General features: G+C 41.4%; 1 protein-coding gene across 8 annotated transcripts in view; it reads left to right on the forward strand.

Moving 5' to 3' along the window:
* Positions 1-22,419, forward strand: part of igsf9ba (immunoglobulin superfamily, member 9Ba) — a 78,848-nt gene that overhangs the window by 8,513 nt on the left and 47,916 nt on the right. For all 8 annotated transcript variants that reach the window (XR_014601236.1, XR_014601237.1, XR_014601238.1 and 5 more), the window contains exon 2: positions 11,670-11,867. Coding sequence is in view for 5 of the 8 variants with exons in the window: in XM_084063677.1 (XP_083919803.1) it covers positions 11,670-11,867 (198 nt within the window). In the remaining 3 variants the exon portion in view is untranslated. The remainder of the gene's footprint in view (positions 1-11,669; positions 11,868-22,419) is intronic.

A 22,419-nucleotide genomic window follows, 5' to 3' on the forward strand; every position in this document is an offset into this window, starting at 1 on the left:
CCCTGTGGAACCACCCTAAGGACCGCTGGGGAACCCCTGCTATAGATGACGATGAGATGTGGCTTACTGCTCTGAAATAAATGTATTTGAGAGTATAGATGACACTGAGGTCACTGTCTTGTCAGCTGAATGCAACCTTGTGTATCAGCAGTAGCTGGCAGCATTGTTTACTGAATGGGATTAGTAAGCAATAGTATTTGGTCTACAAATAGGTGACAGGTGGTTAATTTTAAATGAACTGTGCTGGAGGGATGGGTCATATGATAGCTGATTGCACTTCACTATGCAATTACAGGCATGAAAGCAACCAGGCATGGTTGTACAGTTGAACAGAGATATACTGTAGTAGAGTGCCAACCTGTGTGTGTGTGTGTGTGTGTGTGTGTGTGTGTGTGTGTGTGTGTGTGTGTGTGTGTGTGTGTGTGTGTGTGTGTGTGTGTGTGTGTGTGTGTGTGTGAGAGAGAGAGAGAGAGAGAGAGAGAGGTAGATGGAAAGAGGAGACAGAGTCATGAATCGTTCACTGATATCTTGAACTAGTAGTAACTTGAACTGGGCTTGTGAACTAAAAGTTGTTTGTTTTAATCCCTGAACGCACTGCGAGAGAAAAAGGCATCAAAAGACGGTTGACAATTACCATTCAAGCAACACTCAGGGATTTTGTTGGGCAGTGGTGGACAGTAACTAAGCATATTTACCCGAGTACTTTTTTTGTTTTGTTTTCAAGCTCATGACTTTCACTCCGCTACATTTACTTAGAAATATTGTACTTTTGATTCCACTATATTTCTAGGAAGGGACTCTTGGAACCCAAACTTACAAAAATATGCTATGAATGAACCGCTTCTAGACACCCTCACATCTAGAGTTCTGCCCAATATGCTCATATATGGGAGAATCAGAGGCACCAGGGGACAGGGACACATGCGCAAGAGGTGTTGTTCATCATTAACCATCATCTAATAATACATGGTTTCGGTTGTGCCTGATCAGTTCCATATAGTACAATACACCTGGTTTATGTTGTGTATGACATCAGTGGATATTGATTATGCACTTGACAGGGCCATAATCATGTCCATTTGACATGGCCTATAATATATACATATTATGTGCATTTTTATATGCATTTGACAGGGGATATAAATTATGTGCATTTGACTCCATATATGTGAATTTGACGTTTGACAGTGGCATTTCATGTAATCTAGGGTTGACCACGTTAGATCTCCACTCAAGAGGTTAGAGTGAGCAACTTCATGCACATATTCAGACATAAATGGTCAACCCGGAACTCCACATGATTTGAATCTGATGTCACGACGACACAGTTTGTTTGGGTCTGATGTCATGCTGTCACAGTCAGCATGACACACACGCCATATTTATGGCTGTGCACTGTACAGAGGCCCTTCAACATGCAATTCGTTGCCTTGTTTTATGGCACAGTAATTTTGGAAGCCAGTTACAGTATGGGATATCAAAAAGCAGTGTGACACTCATCATTGTCACCAGTGTTGCCAGATCCTGTGAGAGAAACAAGCAGCCAGGTCTAGGAAAACCAGCCCAAAAGAAGCGACTATATGGGCCACGTTAGCACTTTAACATATACATCAGCTATTTGAAAATAGCAGATCTACAAGCTCACAACGCGCCGCGATGCGACGCGTTGTGAGCTTGTAGATCGGCTATTTTCAAATAAAATCTTGCGGGGAAATTATAATAAGCAGATCTGGCAACCCTGATTGTCACTTGACTCCCGAGATCACCTAATGTACCTTATGTTGACAGGTTAAAGACAGGTTAAAAAAAAGTGATGTTTCTCCAACAAACTGACATTCATCACATTTGTGGTGCCCCTATGGGTCTACTGTATGTGAAATAGCTTTTGGCACTGAGTTGTTTAGAGGCCCCTCATTATGTGATTCTAATTTGGGGTCGGTTGGACGTTGAGTTCAGTCTGGATCTCCCACAAACTTTGGAAGCCAATTATAACCAATTGTCATGAGGTGTCTCCAAATAATAGTTCAGCTACAAATGAATAATATAGAAAAAAAAATCAGGCCACATCAGGATACATTATAGCTTCATTAAAGGGGAAATACAATACAATCCGCCAAAAAGGAGCACCTAATGTAATCTACCTTCTAATGTACCCTGTACCTTCTACTTTTACAAGTTGTGTGTGTTTTATGTTGTATTTGAGTCTGTATATTCCTAGAAATAGACATTTTGGATCATGCACAGTATGGTACAAGTGCTGATTGTGTTAGATTTTTTTAAACCCATATACAATAGTACAATGAAATCCACAAACACAGACATACCTCTCCATAGTCACACACACACGCACGCACACACACACACACACGCATGCACACACACATGCACACACACATGCACATGCACACACATGCACATTCAGGCTGTTCTCTGTGGTGACCTTCAGCACATGCAGGCTGGCATTCAATTACCGCCCTGTCAGTGGCCCATCCAGCCCAGTTGCTGCACGTCCTTGAGTTTCCCTCTCCAGGCCTGGTCTAGTCTATATTCCATTTCAGCCTCTACTGTACATTGTGTGTTCTATCCAGCATGATCTGGTGCTCATGTCATGTCCTCATCTTGCACACATCTCTCAGGCTTTTACAGTAGTTTGTCTTTTACTAAATATTGTCGGTGAGGACAAAGTCCAAAACCGTTCCTTTGTATTGATATATATATATATGTATTATATATATATATAGGCGGGCCTTTTCGAGACAGGGTTTATTACGCGAGGAGGAGGAGGAGAAGGAGGACGCGGCACTGCGAGGCGGGGCTTTGATGCGAGGAGGCGGCGTGATGAGGAGGAGGAGGAGGAGACGGCGCCGCGAGGCGGGGCTTTGATGCGACGCAGACCTGGCTTTTGTTGCCCCCCCCCACATAGCAACCAGCAAGCTACGCTAGGGGAACGCTGAACACGCGTGCACACGTTATAGTTATTGTCCATGACGGAGGCGGGTCTCCAGGCACGAGTGCCCGTGCCGACCGGCCGATGCACTAGTCGAATCAGCGCCGTCCGAGTTGTAAACCGATAGGGACAGAATAGATCTTTTCATTGATCACTATCCGTGTGTTTGTGTGTGTGTGTCAGGGATAAACTAAAACAAATGTTAAAAGCCAGAACACAATAAAAGTATCTTAAATAAACAAAAATTGAAAGCATGAGCGCGTGCGCGTGTGCGTGTGTGTGTGTGTGTGGTCGGGGTGGTTGGGAAGCCTCTTGGCTTGCATTCGTGGCTCCCTCTAGTGTTTGTTCTACAGAATTGCCTGGGTGGGTGGTAAAAACGAGCACGCCTTCTCCAATTTCCCTGGTTCTCCAATTTCCCTGTAACAGGGAATATATATATACATAAATAAATAAAATAGTGAAAATAGCCGTATTATAAAGTTGAAAGGTGGAGATACAAGGTTTCTGCCTGACAGTGACTGTATGTGCCTGCATCAAGCAGTGCCCATCTTCTATAAGCAGCAACCAAAGGATTTCCGTATCAATGTAGAGTATAGACAACACTGGATACGCTGTAAAATCCTATTTTAATTTAAATCTGAGAGTATACAAATGTAACAGACCCTTTATAGGTCCACTCCATTCCATTTGGTTACATTTGTACACTCTCAGAGTTCCCATTTGATACAACATTTAACACAAGATTTTACTGGGTACCATATGTTGTAGAATGCTGTGCTGGTGTTGTAAATCTCAGACCAGGAAACTCAAATGCTTTTGATTTCAAATTCTATATCTTTCTACATTTTTCTGAGTTAAATACAAATCATTACTGCATATACAGTACAGAATAATTTTCATGCAAGTGCCATTATCTGTGCTGCCATTTGGAAAAATCTCCTGTGGCTTTAAAGGGACACTATAGCAATTTTCAACATTATCTCTTTATATTTGTTATTGGCCTAATGTTCCATTAGCAGCCATAAAACTGGTCAGGCTTCTGTGCTTCTCTGAAGGGATGCTGAAGTTGTGCTGGAAAAGTTTACTCCAGTTATGTCACTGGGCTACTGGGCCGCTACCATCGGCAGCCGTGGCCATGTCCACATTTGCTGTGTTTACAACAAATTAGGCCAGCGATCTTTACTTAAAGAAATATGAATGAGGCTGATGTACTGTTATGGCGGCCATAGACTGTTGGCAGGGGGAGGCAACAAGCCCCCAGGACCGCGGGGGCTTTTTGAAGCAAGAATGAACTAGTGACTTGGCGCTTAAAGGACACTACTGCGCATGCTCCTATGGCCTGGAACCAGTGGTGTGTTCTACCGTGTTACGTCCGGGGGAGCATGCGCTGGGTGAGAAACTTTCATTGAAATGAATGGGCGGGGATATGGGGTTTGTTCTATGCAACCTTTTCAGGTAAATGATCGCTGTGGCGACTCAGTGCCAGCAAGTAAAAACCTCAATTGCATTTATGTCTTATTATAGGCTGCTAATTAAAATAACACAAGCATGGAATAAGACAATATAATAATAAAGCCTAACAAAGAATGAGTCAATAATTGTATATGGATAATAAATGTTAATGTAAGATAAATTCTATTACGAGAGAAATGTTTGATGCTCATCAAACAACAATGGTTATTAATGTGTGTTTTTAATCTCCTCAAGTGATCACCTCAATAGCACAATAAGATCACCTCCTAAATATTGTTGTTTTTGTAAGCTATAATCATCAACAATTAAGCGAAATGCAAGATAGTACCCCAACATGTGTTGAATTGACGCTTGCCCCAAAACACACTCGCCCTCATTTCTTTCGCAGACCGCTCGCCCCCCAGAGGTTCTTGTATTATTTTGACTGAGGTTAAGCTTAGGAATAAGTTTAGGGTTAGGCATAGTTTTACTGAGGTTAAGTTTAGTAATAAGGTTAGGTTTAGGCATAGTTTTACTGAGGTTAAGTTTAGTAATAAGGTTAGGTTTAGGCATAGTTTTACTGAGGTTAAGTTTAGTAATAAGGTTAGGTTTAGGCATAATTTTACTGAGGCTAAGTTTAGTAATAAGGTTAGTTTTAGGCATAGTCTTACTGAAGTTACGTTTAGGAATACTTGGTGGCGACCGTTCTGTGGTGGCCGGATTTGACCCGGGACAAGGGTATTCTGGGGCGAGCGTTCTTGTATTCATTGACTAGGTGAGTCACAACAGACGTAAGCTGTGGCATCATACTTAATTCACTTACTGTATGCCACGTAATGACGAATTATCCTCCTTGCATTGTGCTTCAGTTTGCTTCATGATCTGCCTGTTATTTGGTCAATTTACCTGACAATTGCAGACAGTGAAATTTACTGGATGATATGTTACCCAGTAAGAATTTGTGATCATCGCTGCAGTAAATCTCTGTGCACGATAGATAAAACATATTGGTCTCCTGGATTTATGAGATGTCTGATTTATGCAGGGCTTACTCAACAGATTTCTGCCTGAGCTTGTTTGTCTCTCCTTCAGTTCATTCGGTCCGTGTCCACGTTGTATACGAGTTGTTTTACTAGCACAGTAGGTAATTACCTCGAATTGCCATTATCTCGTAGGTGCGTTGATAACTTTTAACATCTGTTTTATGTTGAAAGATTTCAGCCGAGGTGGAGGTAGATCAAGGAGGCCTGGACCATGCTATGCACAGCTGGCATTTATGTCTTGTTGAGACGGTAAATATGTTCCCTCCAATGAGCCCAGTAAACCCTAGTGGGTCACAGTGTGTCCATTAAGAAAATGAAAGATGGCAAAAGCAGTGACCAGGAGCTTGTGCTGATTGCTCCCTCATGAGGAGGATCTCATAAAAGAGTTATGGAGTTATTAGCCAAGTAGTATATTATCTGTAGTCTTTACAATCATTAGATCTGTCCAAGATGGCTCTCCATGCCACCAGGATCCGAAAATAATGTTGGTCAGAAACTTGAACTGGTGAACCGCTGCAACCTTAAAGCTGTGTTGTGTGATATTTGCGATTATCAGAAGGCCTGAAATAATATGCACTGTATGAAAGTTTAATTTAGACATAACCCTGCAAACCAATATGTGCATGCATCTGCTGGCCTTGTTGTTTTTTACCCCTTCTTTATTAGTGTGTTAGGGCAACCAGACTATAGTTCTAGTGACACTTTATTTCTTTCTAGATAAACTTTATTTCAAACCGGATCTCCTCCCACAGTTTATTTTTCCCAATTTAGTGCCATATGTCAAAATGACCGGCTTCACCGGGAATCGTGCGCTTGTATTTTGCTAAGAGATTGGTTTCATAGTTTAATTGATATTGATTTATTAGTGCATTAAATTTCCCCATCCACTTTAATGGGAAAATGAAAAAACTCCCATTCAAGTATTTTTTTCTCAGAAACCGTAAGGGCTAGAGTTACAAGATTTGGAGGGAAGGTTCATAATTTAGTGCGAAATTATAAAAGCCCACTTTACGTTTTGGCCTATAACTCTTGAACCGTAGGTCGTAGAATTAAAAACTTTTTCTAGATTCCTTGGGTTATGACGCATCTCCCCATATAGGCCACGCCCATTTGCGTCAGGATAGATTTTCCGCCATTTTGAATTTTCTTCAAAACAGACTTTTAGCTCCTCCTCCCACATATTTTGTCCAAATTTCACAAAAATCGGTACACATGATCTCTGGACCCATGCGACCCAATCGGAATTTTGATAGTCATTACCGTTCGGTATTCCTCCCAGCGTATTCCTCGAGTCCCGGCGGCAGCGACCCGCGACTTACGTCGGTGCAACCACACTCTGCAATTGCCCTGAATTGCAACGCGTCTAGTTAAGCCAAAATCCAGCTTGACTCTAAGGTTCTCTTAAGACTCTGGGCTCTATTGCCCAAGCTCCTGCCAGATTTGTTGAAACACAGTGGTCCTTCCCCTCGCATGTTAAAATCTACTCCACTGTACGACCCATGCCTCCAGCACATGATGTAATACTGCATTTTGGCTGTATCCATGCAAAAAGTTATAACCAATTTAAACACCTCTACTCTTAACATGATAACAAAACTGAACCAGCCTAATAGCTAATTTTGTCTTGCTTTGGCTGACTTAAGCCTAATTTAGACTCCATTGCATGACAGTGTCACTTACCAAAAGCAATGCATTTTTAGCTTGAAAATCAGATATTTTCTGCTAGCAAGTAGCAACACTGTTGTGTGATGTACAGTACAGTATGTACTGAACAGTGTGTAGTATAAATTAAGGTTTAGTCGCGTGAAAGTGCGGTTGTGCGGGTGAACATTTTGATAGACAGTTTATTTTTAAACATAACGGCTTGTTATCATAATTCCCCTTAATTGATATTTGATATGGTCCGCATATTGCCCAAATTGAAATTTTAACTTCAATAAAAAAAACTCACACACAAAAAAACTATGCATTTCAGCAGCATATTGTCCCCTAGTATGTTTATATCAAGTGACTACTTATTCATACAATGTTGCCAGTGTGATTATTACCTGTTTTTAGTAAAACCATAGATCACAACTGTAGGATTCATAAGTATAGCCACAGCTTAAAAAGTTCTTCCCTACAGAAACAAATATGTTATCCATCATCTGTAGGTGTGCACATTAGCTGTCCTAAATAGACTGGAGAAATGAACTCATGAATAGACCTTTTTCACGGCAGCCATCATGGTAAACACAGGTGTAAAGTTTCCATTCCATTTAGTATAGTAGTGCGTTTCCAGTAAGTCAAATAGCATCACCGTGGATTTGTTTGACCTGAATGGAACAGAACCTTAATTATCCACCCAGGCCTGAATGGCCGGGTGGGGATTATGTTTTCGCTCCTGTGAGTCTGTGAGTCTTGAACTGCAGCTCGTACAAAAAATAAATAAATAAATGTCATGTGATCAAGATGTAGCAGTCCGATTTTTCATATTCCATTCCAATTGGCAAGATTGGCAATCCAAAGTTTGTAGGAGGGGCTTGTTATGCCAAAAATACCACAAATCATGAATACAGCATCCAATCTCCCCCAAATTTTAATCACACATTGAGGGGGCCTCTAAAAAACGCAGAGCAAAAAGCGATGTCACTTCAACTAGGGGGCGCAACAAATGCTACAAATGTCACTGTTGCAGAAACTTTAGGCTTATAAATACTGTCGCGCATCATGTGATAATGACCGTCAAACAGGATATCCATACTCCTTACCGTTTGCCTATTTAGATCCACATTGTGATCTATGGGTGGACTTCACAAGCTATGATAGATCTTGAATCATTTGTAACACCTGTGTTTTACCCTACTATTTAATGTAAAATTGACTGCTGTGAAAAAAATCTATGGGCTTCAGTTACATTTTGTTAACAGTGTAACAGTTTCAAAGTTCTACTGTAGGCTGTCCAAGAGGTGGGGATAAAGGTTATTCTAATGTGTTACAAAGTGTTATAGATGCTGTAACAGAGTGTGTTATGTGTCAATCTGGGAACCCAATTGGTAAAAAGAAAAAAACAACAACAACACAACATGTTTAGCGCAGTGGTTCTGACAGATTAGTTCTTTTTTTAATTCTTAGATTTATCCCACGATTTTGTAACCCCATTTTTTACACCCAGTGCCAATTGTCTATGTAATCCTGGACACTACCTTCCCTTTGCCAACCTAGGAAGGCCAGGGCCGAGCTCATGCCTCCTTCAATGCATGAGAGCCAACTGACCTTCTTCACCTGACAGGGGAGAGTTTCCCTGGCCCCGGCTGGCCATGGGGAGGCAGTATAGTGACCAGGATTACTGCATGTTTTTGTGAGGGTACCTACCCTAGGGAACACGGGGAGAACATGCAAACGCCACATGGAGAGGCCCTTTCGCCAACCCCACAACACGCCCACAGTGTCCCGTGCGGGAATCAAACCCAGGAGCTAGCTGTGAGGCGACAGCGCTACCGACTGCGCCACCGTGGCCCCGACATATTAGACACATGACAGATTAGTTATGTGTAAACCTATGAATGAAAGATATGTTAGGAGTTAAGGTCCTCATAGACCGGCTCCTTCTTCATGTTTAGTTCTGAGTCTAGGGACAGAAAGTAAACTTGTCCCAGATGACCTGAGAGTTCTGGATGGTTCATGAAGAAGTACAAGATCAGAAATGTACAAATTAAGTTCACAATGCCAAAGTACTGTAAAATAGGGCATAAGTGGTTAATGACTACGGAGAAAATGTAACGAAATCAAATGGTCTGAGTTTATGTATGATATATGATATGAATGGACAATGACATGTATTGACGGCAGTATAAGAATACATGTTGCTCAAAGGTTAGAGATAGCCGCATGATGCCTGTAGTAATTCACAGCCAGAAGAAGTCCCCTCTCGTTTCTCCTTATGCTCTTTATTGGCATAACTCAAAATACATTCCCAAGCACTTTTGTTGTGTTTTTGTTTTTATTTTTGTTACACAGCAGGCTCTACAATACAATGTGCAATTTTAAAACATACAGACATGTATACATATATGTATGTATACATATATTGAGGAGCTTTCAATTTTATAAACAAATTCAGGTCAAGTTTTTGGGTCGCTCTTGTAGTTGACAGGTTAGTGTGTCAACCACATAAATGCGTTTTGATTCTGGATGGAGAGCTGTGTTGCCTCCCTCTTTGCTCTTTACATTTCTGGTGTCTCTACATTGTCTGAATAAATCAAAAAGGTCTGAAAATGATCTAAAAGAAATTCAGGTCAAGTTTTAATGTGTTATTCAGAAGTGGGCAGCTCTTTTTAGTTTCATGGTGGCTCATGAAGGCCTAAATCTTAAGGGGTGTTCAATGCGGTCATGCGGTTCAGTGTCTCATGCACGTGTATTTTGGTTTGGTCTTGGTTAGTAGAACTAAGCCATGGCTGACATCTTTCCAGAGAGGCACAATGGAAAAGCAGATTGAAGGAATAAGGCATGTGACAGGCAGACCATAGCCTATCTTCACTTTACAAAAAAGTATAATTTGATTAAATCTTCCGTTTCCGAAAACAACGGAAAAAAAGAAAAAGAAATTATGCTGGCTATTAAGTGGATTAACTCTATCAGCGGATGAAGCAGCTTAGACTGGTAAACAACACAATCACTAACTGATGTGTATGACCTTCTTTAGGGGTGGTGCCCCAAGAGGTAAAGGGCTTTATTTCCCCAAAGGACAGACTGGATAAAAACATTTGGGGTTTAATTCCAATGTATTCAGTTGGAAAGAAGACACAATGGTAGCAGCAGGTCATGTAGCAATTCTCATTTCACACAGCAGGTGATACTGATGGAACTCAAAGCAGTATACAACACTGAACACTAGTGTTGCCTCTCTCTTCTTAGGCAGGGGTCCCCATACTTGTCCATGCCAAAACCATAAAAAAAAAAAACTCCACAAAAAATAGTGTAAATAGCTGATCTACAACTTGTGATGCTTTGTGAGCTAGTAGATCAGTTATTTGTTTGTAAAATAATGACATGCCCAAAACAGGGACGCCAGACGCCAAATATCTATAATATATTTTTTTCTCCTTTCACCATTTTCCTTTCCTTTCCACTTGGCCACCCTGGTTACCCCCTGGTGGTGCTGGTGCTTCAGGGGCGGTGGGCCCCACTTTGAAAAACCTGTGCCCGAGGCGACAGCCTACTCTACTCGTGGTGTCTATTGAAGTGGTTCTTACCGTAAAAATGACCCCTTATAATGCAAACGATACCGTTAATGAAAGTGTTAAGTTATGCAGCTGGTGTTTCTCCTGATTGACGCGTCAGCATGTCTCTTGATCCCTGAAGCGATTTCCCCCCTGGGCGAGGGTGGGTAGCCATGCTTGCTGTGACGGAGGAGATCGAGCCGGCTCAATGAGAGCGGGGGAGGCAGCTGGAGAAAATCCATTCCCAGAGTGAGCATTCTGCTGAGGCAGGTATGCCGACCTTTCAGTCATCAGATAGGTCAACGCTCGGCAGTGTGCCTGGACATCCATGGCCAAACGCCAGCCCTGGTAGCACTCATAGTAAAGCTCATCTGAGCGGGAGCCAGCTATGATCAATGGAACCCCTTGGCAGCTCATTTACAGTACAGTATGGTACGGCCACAAAGCATTCACCAACAGATGCTGGTGACAGACGACGACAGAAGAGAGCATTTTGTTGAAGGATGAGGGACGTGGATAAAGGGGAGAGTTTATCCACACACGGGGCAGACTACAAGTTGGTCATCCTGTAATTGCACACACATCACCTCTTAGTTCATGAGTGTTCAATGTGTCTTTAGCTAAATGGCCTTTTGGTTCGTTCTACAGTAGCTTTATTGATGCCCCTCAATCTTCGCCCAGTTATCGTCTTTAAATTGGGCACTTGGCTGCAATGCGATTTTTCTGCAAGGTGTACAGGAATTGAGTGCAAAAGGAATATGCCTCCATCTTGTCCTCTTACGTGTTCAAACATCCTTTTATATTGTGTCCTGAATAGGTGTTTCCTAGTAACTAGAGAGGTTTAACTTTCTTCATGTTTTACTGAATTCAAATGTTTGATAAATGTTTTATGTAAAGCACATTGGACTGCGCCTTGTTGTTGAAATGTGCTATACAAATAAACTTGCCTTACAGGTTTATAGAAACTGTTCAATGTTCAATGACCTTGCCATGATGACGAATCCACTTCTTCTTTCTCCTCCCGAGGTGCCCACGGAGTGAGAGAGGAGCCCCGGTTTGTGACAGCTCGGTCCGGAGAGAGCGTGATCCTGGGGTGTGACGTGTCCCCTCCCCTGGACGGCCAGCAGCCCCCTTACGTGGTGGAGTGGTTCAAGTTTGGAGTGCCTATCCCGTTCTTCATCAACTTCCGCTTCTACCCTCCTCATGTGGACCCAGAGTACACTGGTAAGTGGTAACAGCCCCCGTGTCTGTCCATTCGGTACGGCAGTTTAATAAGGTAGCCGGGAAATGAACCACTTGAACCCTAACATCCCTATTCTGGGAGAACATTGCCGATCTACAAGCTCACCTGAGCTTTTAGATCGGCTATTTTTGGCGAAGGGATTTGGTGTATAGGGAGAATGACTGGAGAAATGAAGCCGATCTACAGCTGACAACTGGCTGAAGAGATTGTAGAGGGAAAAAAGACTGGAGAAATTAAGCCGATCTACAAGCTCACATATATCAAGAAAAAAACCCGACCCGCACATCACTAGTATACAGGCTATTTTCACAATATTTATCCGTGGAACCGAGTCAAACTAAATGCAATGCCTACAATTCCAAGTGCTTGTCAGGGTGGGGGATCCCCAGTTAAAATGTGATTATTTTGGGGGGTCGCGCGCGGCCTGAAAAGTTTGGGAACCCTTGACTTATCTCAGCTAATTGTATATATAATAAAAAAAATCACACCCAGTGTGAAGTGGGCGGTGTGCGGTCATCACAACATGACTCACTTTAAAAAAAGGATAATGACTTTTTTTTTTCATACTGCTATTCATAGGGCTGCACATGTGTCATGTGTTTCGCTAGCCAATCACAGTCCTGAATTTGCAAAGTCAGCCAATCACATTACAGTTAGTGGTGATGACACTAGCTGTAATGTGATTGGCTGATATGAAAAAAGTATCGATTTGCATTAACAATGGAAGGGTTAGGGGGTACACAAATTTTTTGGTCGGTGTCCAAAACTCACTTATAGGGGGCGGCTACACCGCCCCAAAAATCACACCCAGTGTGAAGTGAGTGTGAGTTATTAATTTCATCATGCATCTCGGTAGCTAATCACAGAACGTCCTGCGAAGTGACATGCTTACATTTTTTACATTATTATTAATTTCATCATGCGTCTCGCTAGCCAATCACAGCGCGTCTGCGAAGTTTGAAGTTAATTTCATCATGTGTCTCGCTAGCCAATCACAGCACAGCACTGGGTGTGATTATTTTTTTAGCCTATGGGCGTGTTTTCCACAGCATGGCGTCACAGCGAAAGACAAATTTTCACGACGGAAAGAAAAACTTTCACCACGGATGGGTCCTAAACCCTCTTATAGGAGCGGTTGCTCAAATACCCCACTCTCAGAATGTACTGCCACTGTGCAGTGTGCACATACTGCTACACTCCTATACACACTCAAGTGCCAAATACGTGCATTGCAGCACAGAACACATGTGGAGCAAATGAATGAACTTGTGCATCCCCACAGAGCCGTGGTTCTCAACAGAAAATGGGTGCCTAATTTTGATGTCCTGTGGCAGTAGAATGGTCAAAGACTGTGAAACACTGATGGCACTATTTATTTTTTTCCTCTCTTCATGACATTTACATTGAATAATTATTGGAGGGAGACAGTAGACTGGCAACGTTACCACAGACATTAAAATCCTAATTCTAACCAAGCTACAGTATATTAAAAAAAAGAAAATTGTGCATTGCCACGTAATATCATCCCCAGAGATTGAGTACCATTGCCGTAAGGCACTTGTCTGAGACTATTTATACACTGGGCACTTACCTCTATATAAGAGAATTGTTTTTTTCTGATGTTTCTGCAATTTCTTTGGCAAGACGATAAGCTGCCAAAAAGCTGTTGGATTTATTCCTGCTCACCCCAACTGAATCCAAAAGCCTGTTGTGTTGTGACCTGGTAATAGGCCTACTATAAAGAAAAGTTACGGCATTGTAATACGAATGTCACTATAACTATTAAGTACAGCACAACTTTGCATCAGCTGTGCATTAGCTGCATTAGCTGTGGATGCTTTGTGATTGACAATGCAGATGAAAACTGCACCTTTTTCGCTTTCATACAGTAAATGGCAATTAAAGATTAAATTAAGCGGGAATTGATCATATTGACTAACATATCCCTATAGGCCTATTAGGCAGGGGCATCGGAGTATAAAGAGGGCTTACATTATTGACACAAGCTCAATAGAACACTGCTTTTGTCACATTATTACATTATGTACTGTAGATACTGTATATTCAACTTTTTGACCAACATCATGTCTTACTGTGTTTGCTCTGAGACCCACTATTGAGGAATTACAAGTGAACAGATGCAACATGAATATGCCCAGTCTCATCGGACAGATTAAAGTGTATTCTGGGGATAGGATGCTAGTGCTGTGACAGTGTGATAATGGCTGACACTGGGCTGTAGTTTATGAGACACTCTATGAGCTGCTTAATGGGCCCATGTAGTCTCAGAGTTCATCCGGGCTGTTCCCATGAATTCTCATCTCCTGCATGATAAATAATTCATTCTAGTGAATAGAGTAAATGTACTATCATTCCCTTACACAGCTGCTGACAAAAAGGGAATAGATGGACTGTACTTGTGTTCTAAATATATTCATGGTGGAGCGGCCTGCAGATTGTGTTTTACAGTTTACAGGGGACACAAAAGCCGTCCAGGTTCAATGCAACTTCATTTCTCTGCCAGTGAGCTTGACTGAGCCATTACCATGGTTCATTCCTCCAGTCTAATTCAGTCCAGTTAAAAGATGGAAACTGTTTGTGATGCAGATGGATTGATGGACTGTACAATAGTATCTATAGATCTGTGTTTTGTTATGTAGGGACCTATCTTGCACCCGGTGCAAAGTGGCACAAAAGCGCAGCACAATTGTCATAGCTAGTTTCCAACCGTCGCAATTGTCATTTTCAGGGTTAGCACCCACGTTGTTCATTACCAAATGTAGTTTGCTGGTAGGCATCAAAAATAGCTCAGAAATAGCAGATTTTTCAAGCACTTGATTTTTCATTATAGCTATTAAGAGATGCATTTATTTCAGTTCTAGCCTACACTTAGCTGTTAGAATATGTTTAGATACCTCTCGTGAACCCATTGTGTACTACCTTTATCTGTCTCTGTTCAACAGACAGCAGTATCAGTTGTCAATGGCCGCGTTTCCCAAAAAGCTTCGTAGAGATGCTTCGTAGAGATGCTGCGCAGGTCCTACGACGGGTCTAACGTGTGTCGTCACGTACCATAGCAGGCACGTAGATTTCAGGTCATGCGTGGCCTACGCAGCTTGCGTAAGAGTCTCCTACACAGCTGGGACTCGGCCAAACCTACGCTCTACCCTCATTAGTAGCAGGTGGTTGTGCCCGTGCGTGCCATCTAAACTGGCTACGTGTGTGGTAAAACTACATTCGGGCAACAGCATGCACGCAGCCTACTCCCCGCCTACTCCTGGGAGAGGCATAGCCATGAGTGCTGTCCTACGCAGCAGTTTGTTACGAGCGCCCTGGGGCGCTCGTAACACCCATCGTAGCAAAATAGTTCTATGAAAAACTAGTTCACGCACACACACACACACACACACACACACACACACACACACACACACACACACACATTTATATATATATATATATATATATATATATATATATATATATATATATATATATATATATATATATATATATATATATATATACAGTATATATATATATATGGCGAGCGGCTACGGTGCTTCGTCCTCTATGCATGAACCCGAAGTTTACAAATCGTACTCTCACGGATGATCCGATCATCTAATAAAAATATTAAGCATACATATGCCAAGTTAACTAAAGGTATATAAATGATGCTGAGCTAAACATGTTTCCTTAATTTCGAAGTTTTATAGTTAAACGTTATGATGAAAGTCCCCAGTTCCTCTCAATGACAGCTGTTGCGCTCGCCATGTTTATGAATGGTTAAAACATCTTTTGAAAATAGCAGATCTACAAGCTCACAACGCGTCACAAGCTTGTAGATCTGCTATTTTCAAAAGATTTTATGCATAGTAGACTTTGGAAACGGGACATTCTGGGATCGAACCCGAACCTCCCACTGACCAGTCCGACGTGTCATCAGTCATGCCAATACACCTGCCCGATAGCCAGGTCTATTGCACGCGACTTCTGGCTAATTTGACTGTGGGGGCTACACATAGAACCAGCGCAGCAGTTATATATATATATATCTATATCTATATCTATATCTATCTATATCGATATCGATATCGATATCGATATAGATATAGATATAGATATAGATATAGATATAGATATAGATATAGATATAGAGATAGATATATTCCTAAACTTTCCTAAAGTAAATTCCCCCCATTGGTGCTAAAAGCTGTCAATCATGCAGGGGGACGCCCCCTCTATCCTCTGAATTTTTTTGAACACGGCTGCCAACAATGGCCGCCGTGTTCATTTAAGAGCATTGAAATGTCACCTTAAAATGCATTTTAATACATTACAGAATGTACCTAAACAAGTGTAAGTGTCCAATAAATATAAAGGTAATTTAGATAAAGGTCCGACTTTATCTTTGTATATATACAAAAATCTGTATATATATATATATGTATGCAAAGGGTGTTTAAACTATAGTAGGACAGCACTACGTAGTTTACGTAGGCTTTACGTAAGCTTCGTCCAGGAGGTCTTTACGTGCATGCTGTCTCACGAATGTAGTTTTAGCACAGACGTAGCGGAACCTACGACGATGGTGTCTGCAGAAGCCTGTTTAGATGCCACGTTGGGGACACACAGCTGCTACTAACGAAGATAGTGCGCAGCGGGGTTTCTACTGTGCAGCTGCGTGGAGGCTCCTACGCAGCTTCTAGGCTACGCAGGAGCTGAAATTCGTTTGGGAAACGCGGCCAATATCAATTTTGAAGCTGCGACGCATGGGCCTCAACTCTGTCTCTGACTGTAGACTGTGTAGTGAATACAATGCACAGTAGGAGATGTGTACTGTAGGCCCAGAAATGCATCATACCTAACCTAATTCTTCTTTAAAACTACAGTATAGGTTACTACAGTTTCTGTCCAGCGGACGCTTGCTATTTTACCTAGACTTAGCAAAAAAACGTTATTATTATTGTAATTATTATTTAGTTATTGATGTATTTATTCTTGTGAAGAAAAATAAGGAGAGCATTTTGGGAAAATCTTTTTCCCCCCAAAATGATTCAGATTCAGGATTTCGTTTTTTTTTTTTTTTTTTTTATAGATACATTATCAACATGAATATAATCATAATTATAGCCATATACAGTAATATCAAACACAGGATTAATACTGCAATTTCCAAATTGCAGTATTTAAATAAATGTACACATTTTATTAGGACTAATTTCCCTGGGACTCATTCAAATGACCACCAGTGAGTCCCAGGATCCATACTGGCGTGATTCTTTGCATGCCCAAAATATGCCAGTTTCCCCCATTTCTTGACATCATTATACAGGATCACGTTATTTATGCTGCCCCCATAAATGCTCATACTGTATGCTTTCACTTTGTGCACAAGCAGATCCATTTCTTCAGCAGAAAATTGTTTGCGCCTCCTCCAACTTGCCAAATCCATAATTTAAATAACGATGCACCAAGATTCAAGCGCACCTGGCTCTTAAACGGAATGTGAGAAGATACTCTGATAGGTCTACTTTATGTTATGCTCAAAACACACCCATGACTAATTCAGAGATTAAATACAGATAACCGTTTAACTAGCAAAATTGGAGGCGGACACACCCCCAACGCATTTGTACCCTGCGTTTTAGACCTGCGCCATAAATTGTCTAAATAGGATCTAATCTAGACTTCCAAGAACAAAAATGATCTATTTATTTGCCCTTCTAGTATCAAATTCATGGCATTCTGGAGCTATATGGAAATTGTAAAGCATCTATTTTTGCACTTACCCAAGTAAAGAAGTAATAAGTAATTGAAATGTGGCTTTAGAAGTTTTAGTGTTAAAGGTAGGTGTTATTTTTTTGTTTTTTTGTTAAAAAGGTTAAAGTACTATATTGTGATAGTAATCATTGCTACAGAGCGTTTGTTAGGTCACAGAGGTCTTTCCAGCTCTTTAGTAAACAGAATATAGTACATTTTCTGGTAGGTGACACATTTTAAGCCAATCAGGAGAGAGCACTGAAAATGCATTTTCTGTTTAATAAAGAGCTGGAGAGACATGGGAGACTCCTTACAGGACACTCTATAGTAACGAGCACTATCAGAACATAGACCCATTTTGCAATTATTTGAATAATTGCAAATCACTTACCCTACCTTTAAGTAAGTAGTTTCCAAACGAATGTAGATGTATGCATGTAGAGATTGTTGGTGTGCTTGAATCTCTTACACTTACATTAGACTCACAAGTTAGGGCCATATCTTAGGGCGAAGCCATACCCGTTAGCCTTACCCGCTACCCGTGAATTACGCACAAGGCAGCTGGCACTGTCCCTAAATGGTTTTATTCAAAGGCAGTTAAAGGCTAGAACGTATAAAGCAAACGTCGGGTACAGTCAGTGTACAACATTATAAGTGCCTCAGTGCGGCCACAGAGTTCACTTCTGAATTAAGTGATTGTGAATGTGATTGTCATTACAATTTTACTGTAATCCTCAAAAGTGTGACTGTTAAATCCTTGTGTCAATAAATTGTGTTTTTATCAGCAGTTGCCAGTTAAGCTTTAACATTCTGTTTAATTAATCCAGAACACAAGCAGATTGCTGTAATTTAAAGTTCTCTATAACCAGCAATGTGTGAGTGATAATTCTGTGTATCAAATATCATTTTATTCCAAGGCAACGTCTCTCTTCCATGGGCAGAGAGGGAGAGAGCATAAGATTGCATTGGGGATAATGGCTTACGCAGTCTTCTCTTAAAGGCAATGGCATCTTGCACGGTGATTGGTCTTATTATTGTAATGCCCAAACCACTCTTACAGTATGCATATTGTAACGGGTAGCACAGGTGTTTAGGGATAAGGCTGGTGTCCGAAGATAGCAACCTCTGCATGGGAATGCCCCTTGCGGAATGCTAAATCCCCAAATAGTGGGTATAGGATCTTTGGCCAAAAATAGAGCCCAGAGTCTCTAACACACACACAATAATAGGTATGCTACAAACCAGCAGAGGAGACCCCCCCCTACTCCAGCTTGTTAGGTTTAGCACTCCCTAATAAATGCTAATAATTAAGTAGTTGAATTTTGACTGAAGCATTAATCTCATGTAATACGTAAGTGCCTGACTATTGATGAAAAATGTACACTGACATTTTAAAATTGAAAATGTATCCCTTGCTCTTGTTTTACTGTGTTTATTGATATGATCTAAATGAGAGCATACAGATGATGAATGGTTTCATGTTTAATTTGAACATTGCTTTGTCTTCTTTCAACTCTAACAGTATTTTATCCTCCTCAAGTGTACCAGAATGTTGACTTTCCCTTTGACAGTTAAAATACTCCAATCCAGTGAAGTCTGTGATCTGAAGAATGTGTTAACTCTTCTGTTTTGACTATAGGGACCGTCATGTTTTCCCAGGGGGGCAGTCCGGATGTGGACACAGCACAGTTAACTCTGTTTACAGCTGCACCTCTCTCGCTCCTTGACAAATAGGAGCTGAGGTCGATCCCTACCCTTCACGCCCCCGCCTACCCGCCTACCCCGCTCAGCACTTCAACTCCCAGGCAAAAATAGACACGACTTTTTTAAAGACAGGCTACCTTTTTACTGCAAGACTGCAGTCCCCACTCGTCTCTCATCCCCTTTGCTTTATTGATTTTCTGCTAACAAAAAAACGTTGGTTTTCTTCCCCAAGTATGGCAGCAATCCCAGGGTGAGGGTATCTATCTATTGCATCTATATACAGTGCTGGGAGAGCAATTCAGCCCACCTTCAACATCAATATATTTGCCTGACACTCAGACAGAAGAAACAGGCAATAGTACTTACAGGACATCTACACTTCAAAGTTGAAAAAAAAAGCTCAGAACACTTGTCAAGCAGAGCAGAAGCAAACGCTTCCGTCTGTGGGGCTGTCAGGGCCAGCCATGTGAGTGAGAGCAGCGGGTTGGAAACTTTGAGACAGACAGCTTAGCCATTGAGGATCTCACCGTGCCTGACTTCCTCAGCTTTCCTCTTGCTTTGTGAATTCTGTCTTTCAGAAGTCCAATTTATCCTGAGCCTCAAAGGAAAAAAATAAAGACATCAGCAGTGTATGATGCAGGATTACGCAGCCCTTGCCAAATCTCTCTGGGGGGCAATTTAAAACTTTTTTATGTTATGGACCCCCAAATTGACTTTCATTAGGCTTTGGAACCCTATATGAAATTATTCTGTCCTAGAGGGATGTTTTGGCTTGAATTAAATTAATTGTCTAAATGCCATAATTGTTCATTATTATAATTTCAATTGAATTGAATTATAGTGACATTAAACTACTCCTCATTTAGCCCCTGGATCCCACTTTGAATACCACTGCCTTAACTCTTAAACTGCCAGAGTTTTTCAGACAAAAAACAAGCCACTGCCAGCGATTCCGAGCGTTTTTACTTAACCTTTGAAAAATTGTGGAATATAATTTCTCTCAGCGATCCACCCGGCGATCGCCTCATTACACGTACAGGGTTCTCGGAGAATCGGGGGAGAAAAAAAGCGTGGCGTCGGGATAATCCATTCCATAGTTGTGGGCAGTTGAATGTGGCTTGTTTTCTTGGCTTGACATAGAGTCGTCGTGCTACTCCTCCTGCCCAACACTCCCCGCTGACAGGTGCCGGCCCAGCCCGTAGGATTACGTGCAGTGCCAATTATCACCTTACCTGCCCGGCTTCCCTGCCCCAAACATGAGCCAATTGTGTTAGTGTAGACGCTCGACAAAGCCGGATGCACCATGGTGGATTTGAAGTGAACCCACGACCTCTGTGGTGGTCGGCAGCTACTTTACCACTGCGCACGCACTAACGACTATTATTATTACTATTTCTCTTAATGACACTTTACTTTTTAGCCATGCATGTTGTGGGAATAGGAGGGGCCACACCGCTGCTAAACCGAGTTATGTACCGTATGACAAATTCATGTTAGTGCAAGCCCTCCCGGACCCCTTTGAGAATGCATTGAAGGGGCTGAAATTAGAAAAACTAAATGCTCTTAAATCTTTCACTGCCAGATTAAATACATAAATGAATCGCCCACTGCCAGCGATTTTTGGTTTTCCTTACCTTTTCAACTAGTCACAGAATATTTATATCCAGGATGATCGATACCCGGCCTGACGGTTGCTAAACACGGAGGATTTCACTGTGCTTCCGTGAGAAAAACAAAAAGTCATTGCGACCCCCCGGTCGCTTGTTACAGGCTGTTGAATATAACTTGTCTCGTCAAAAATGCAGGGAGAAAAAAAGAAAAAAAGATACAGCCATTTCCTTAAATACGCTAAGCAGGATGTCAATGGTGGTGGAGATCTTTCGATCACGTGATCTCCTGGATCTGTGTGACTTGACGATGAAAGTGGTCACTTGTGTGTTAGAGAACAGCGCCATCTGAACGAAAACCACTGAAAACTAAAAGTTGTAAAAGTCGTCTTTGGCAGTGCGGTGGTGTGACTGTCTTAAACTTTGGAACGGTCAGTCACAGCTTTTATTATAGTAGTGTAGTAGTGTAATGTATCCCAGTTGGTGGAGCCTTGTCCCATCGCCCTTATGGAAGAAAAAAAAACGCCACTTGTATGTTGTGTAACTTTTTCTGTCCAGGAAGGGATTTGTATACATTGAAGAGAGCTTTTGAAGAAGCATTAAATGGGTAATATCTTAAATGTTTCACTTTGGCCAAATGCAATTCGCCATTAACTTGATGAGTTTGTTATCAATCATTTGTTTTTGTTTTTTTAAATTCAACCTATTCAGTATTTTCACACAGGATACGTTTGGGATTATATGGCAAACATTTCTTACTGATGGAATGCAAAGTACAAGTTGCCTGGGTACTCATAGTGGTTTTCTGAGTAGCCATGTATCAGCTGGCTGGGATGTCACAGCTGTTATACTTTAACTACGCATCAATGGGTATTTGGAGAGGCAGTGGAAATGATTACAAGAACAGCATTATGTGGTTTGCACTTAACACATTGATTCATTACCAACACCAGCTGTGGAAAGTACATATCGCTAACTCAATTTTTCCGCTTTTGCATTTTTTCCCCATAAATCAGTGCTATTGAACACCCTTTACGTCTGTGTGTTGGTAAAAAAAATATTGAACCAATGAAAAGTATTAAATAGTGCTTCTGACAAAACCAGCTAACTCCATTGGATCCTCAAACTTTCTGCTAACTCCAGCAAAGGGGGGTGGAGTTAGCTGGTTTTGCTGACTCCAGGCTCCACCCCCTTTCGACCTCAAACCTCATTGTGAGCTTGGAGGTCCATTCAGCTGTTCTTATCAATGATGAACAAAACCTCCTAACTCCATTTTTGTTTTGTTTTTTTCATTTCCTGAAAAATGAACATTTTGGAGTTAGCTGGTTCCTGCCGGACAGCAGAGATATACTCAAGCACAATTTTGAGACACTTTTACTTTTCTTGAGTATTTCCATTTTTCAATACACTTGTACTGCACTACTTCTCAGAGGCAAATGCACTTTGTACTCCACTA

Source organism: Gymnoscopelus microlampas, assembly GCF_963454915.1.
Source record: "Gymnoscopelus microlampas genome assembly, chromosome: 8".
Lineage (NCBI taxonomy): Eukaryota > Metazoa > Chordata > Actinopteri > Myctophiformes > Myctophidae > Gymnoscopelus > Gymnoscopelus microlampas.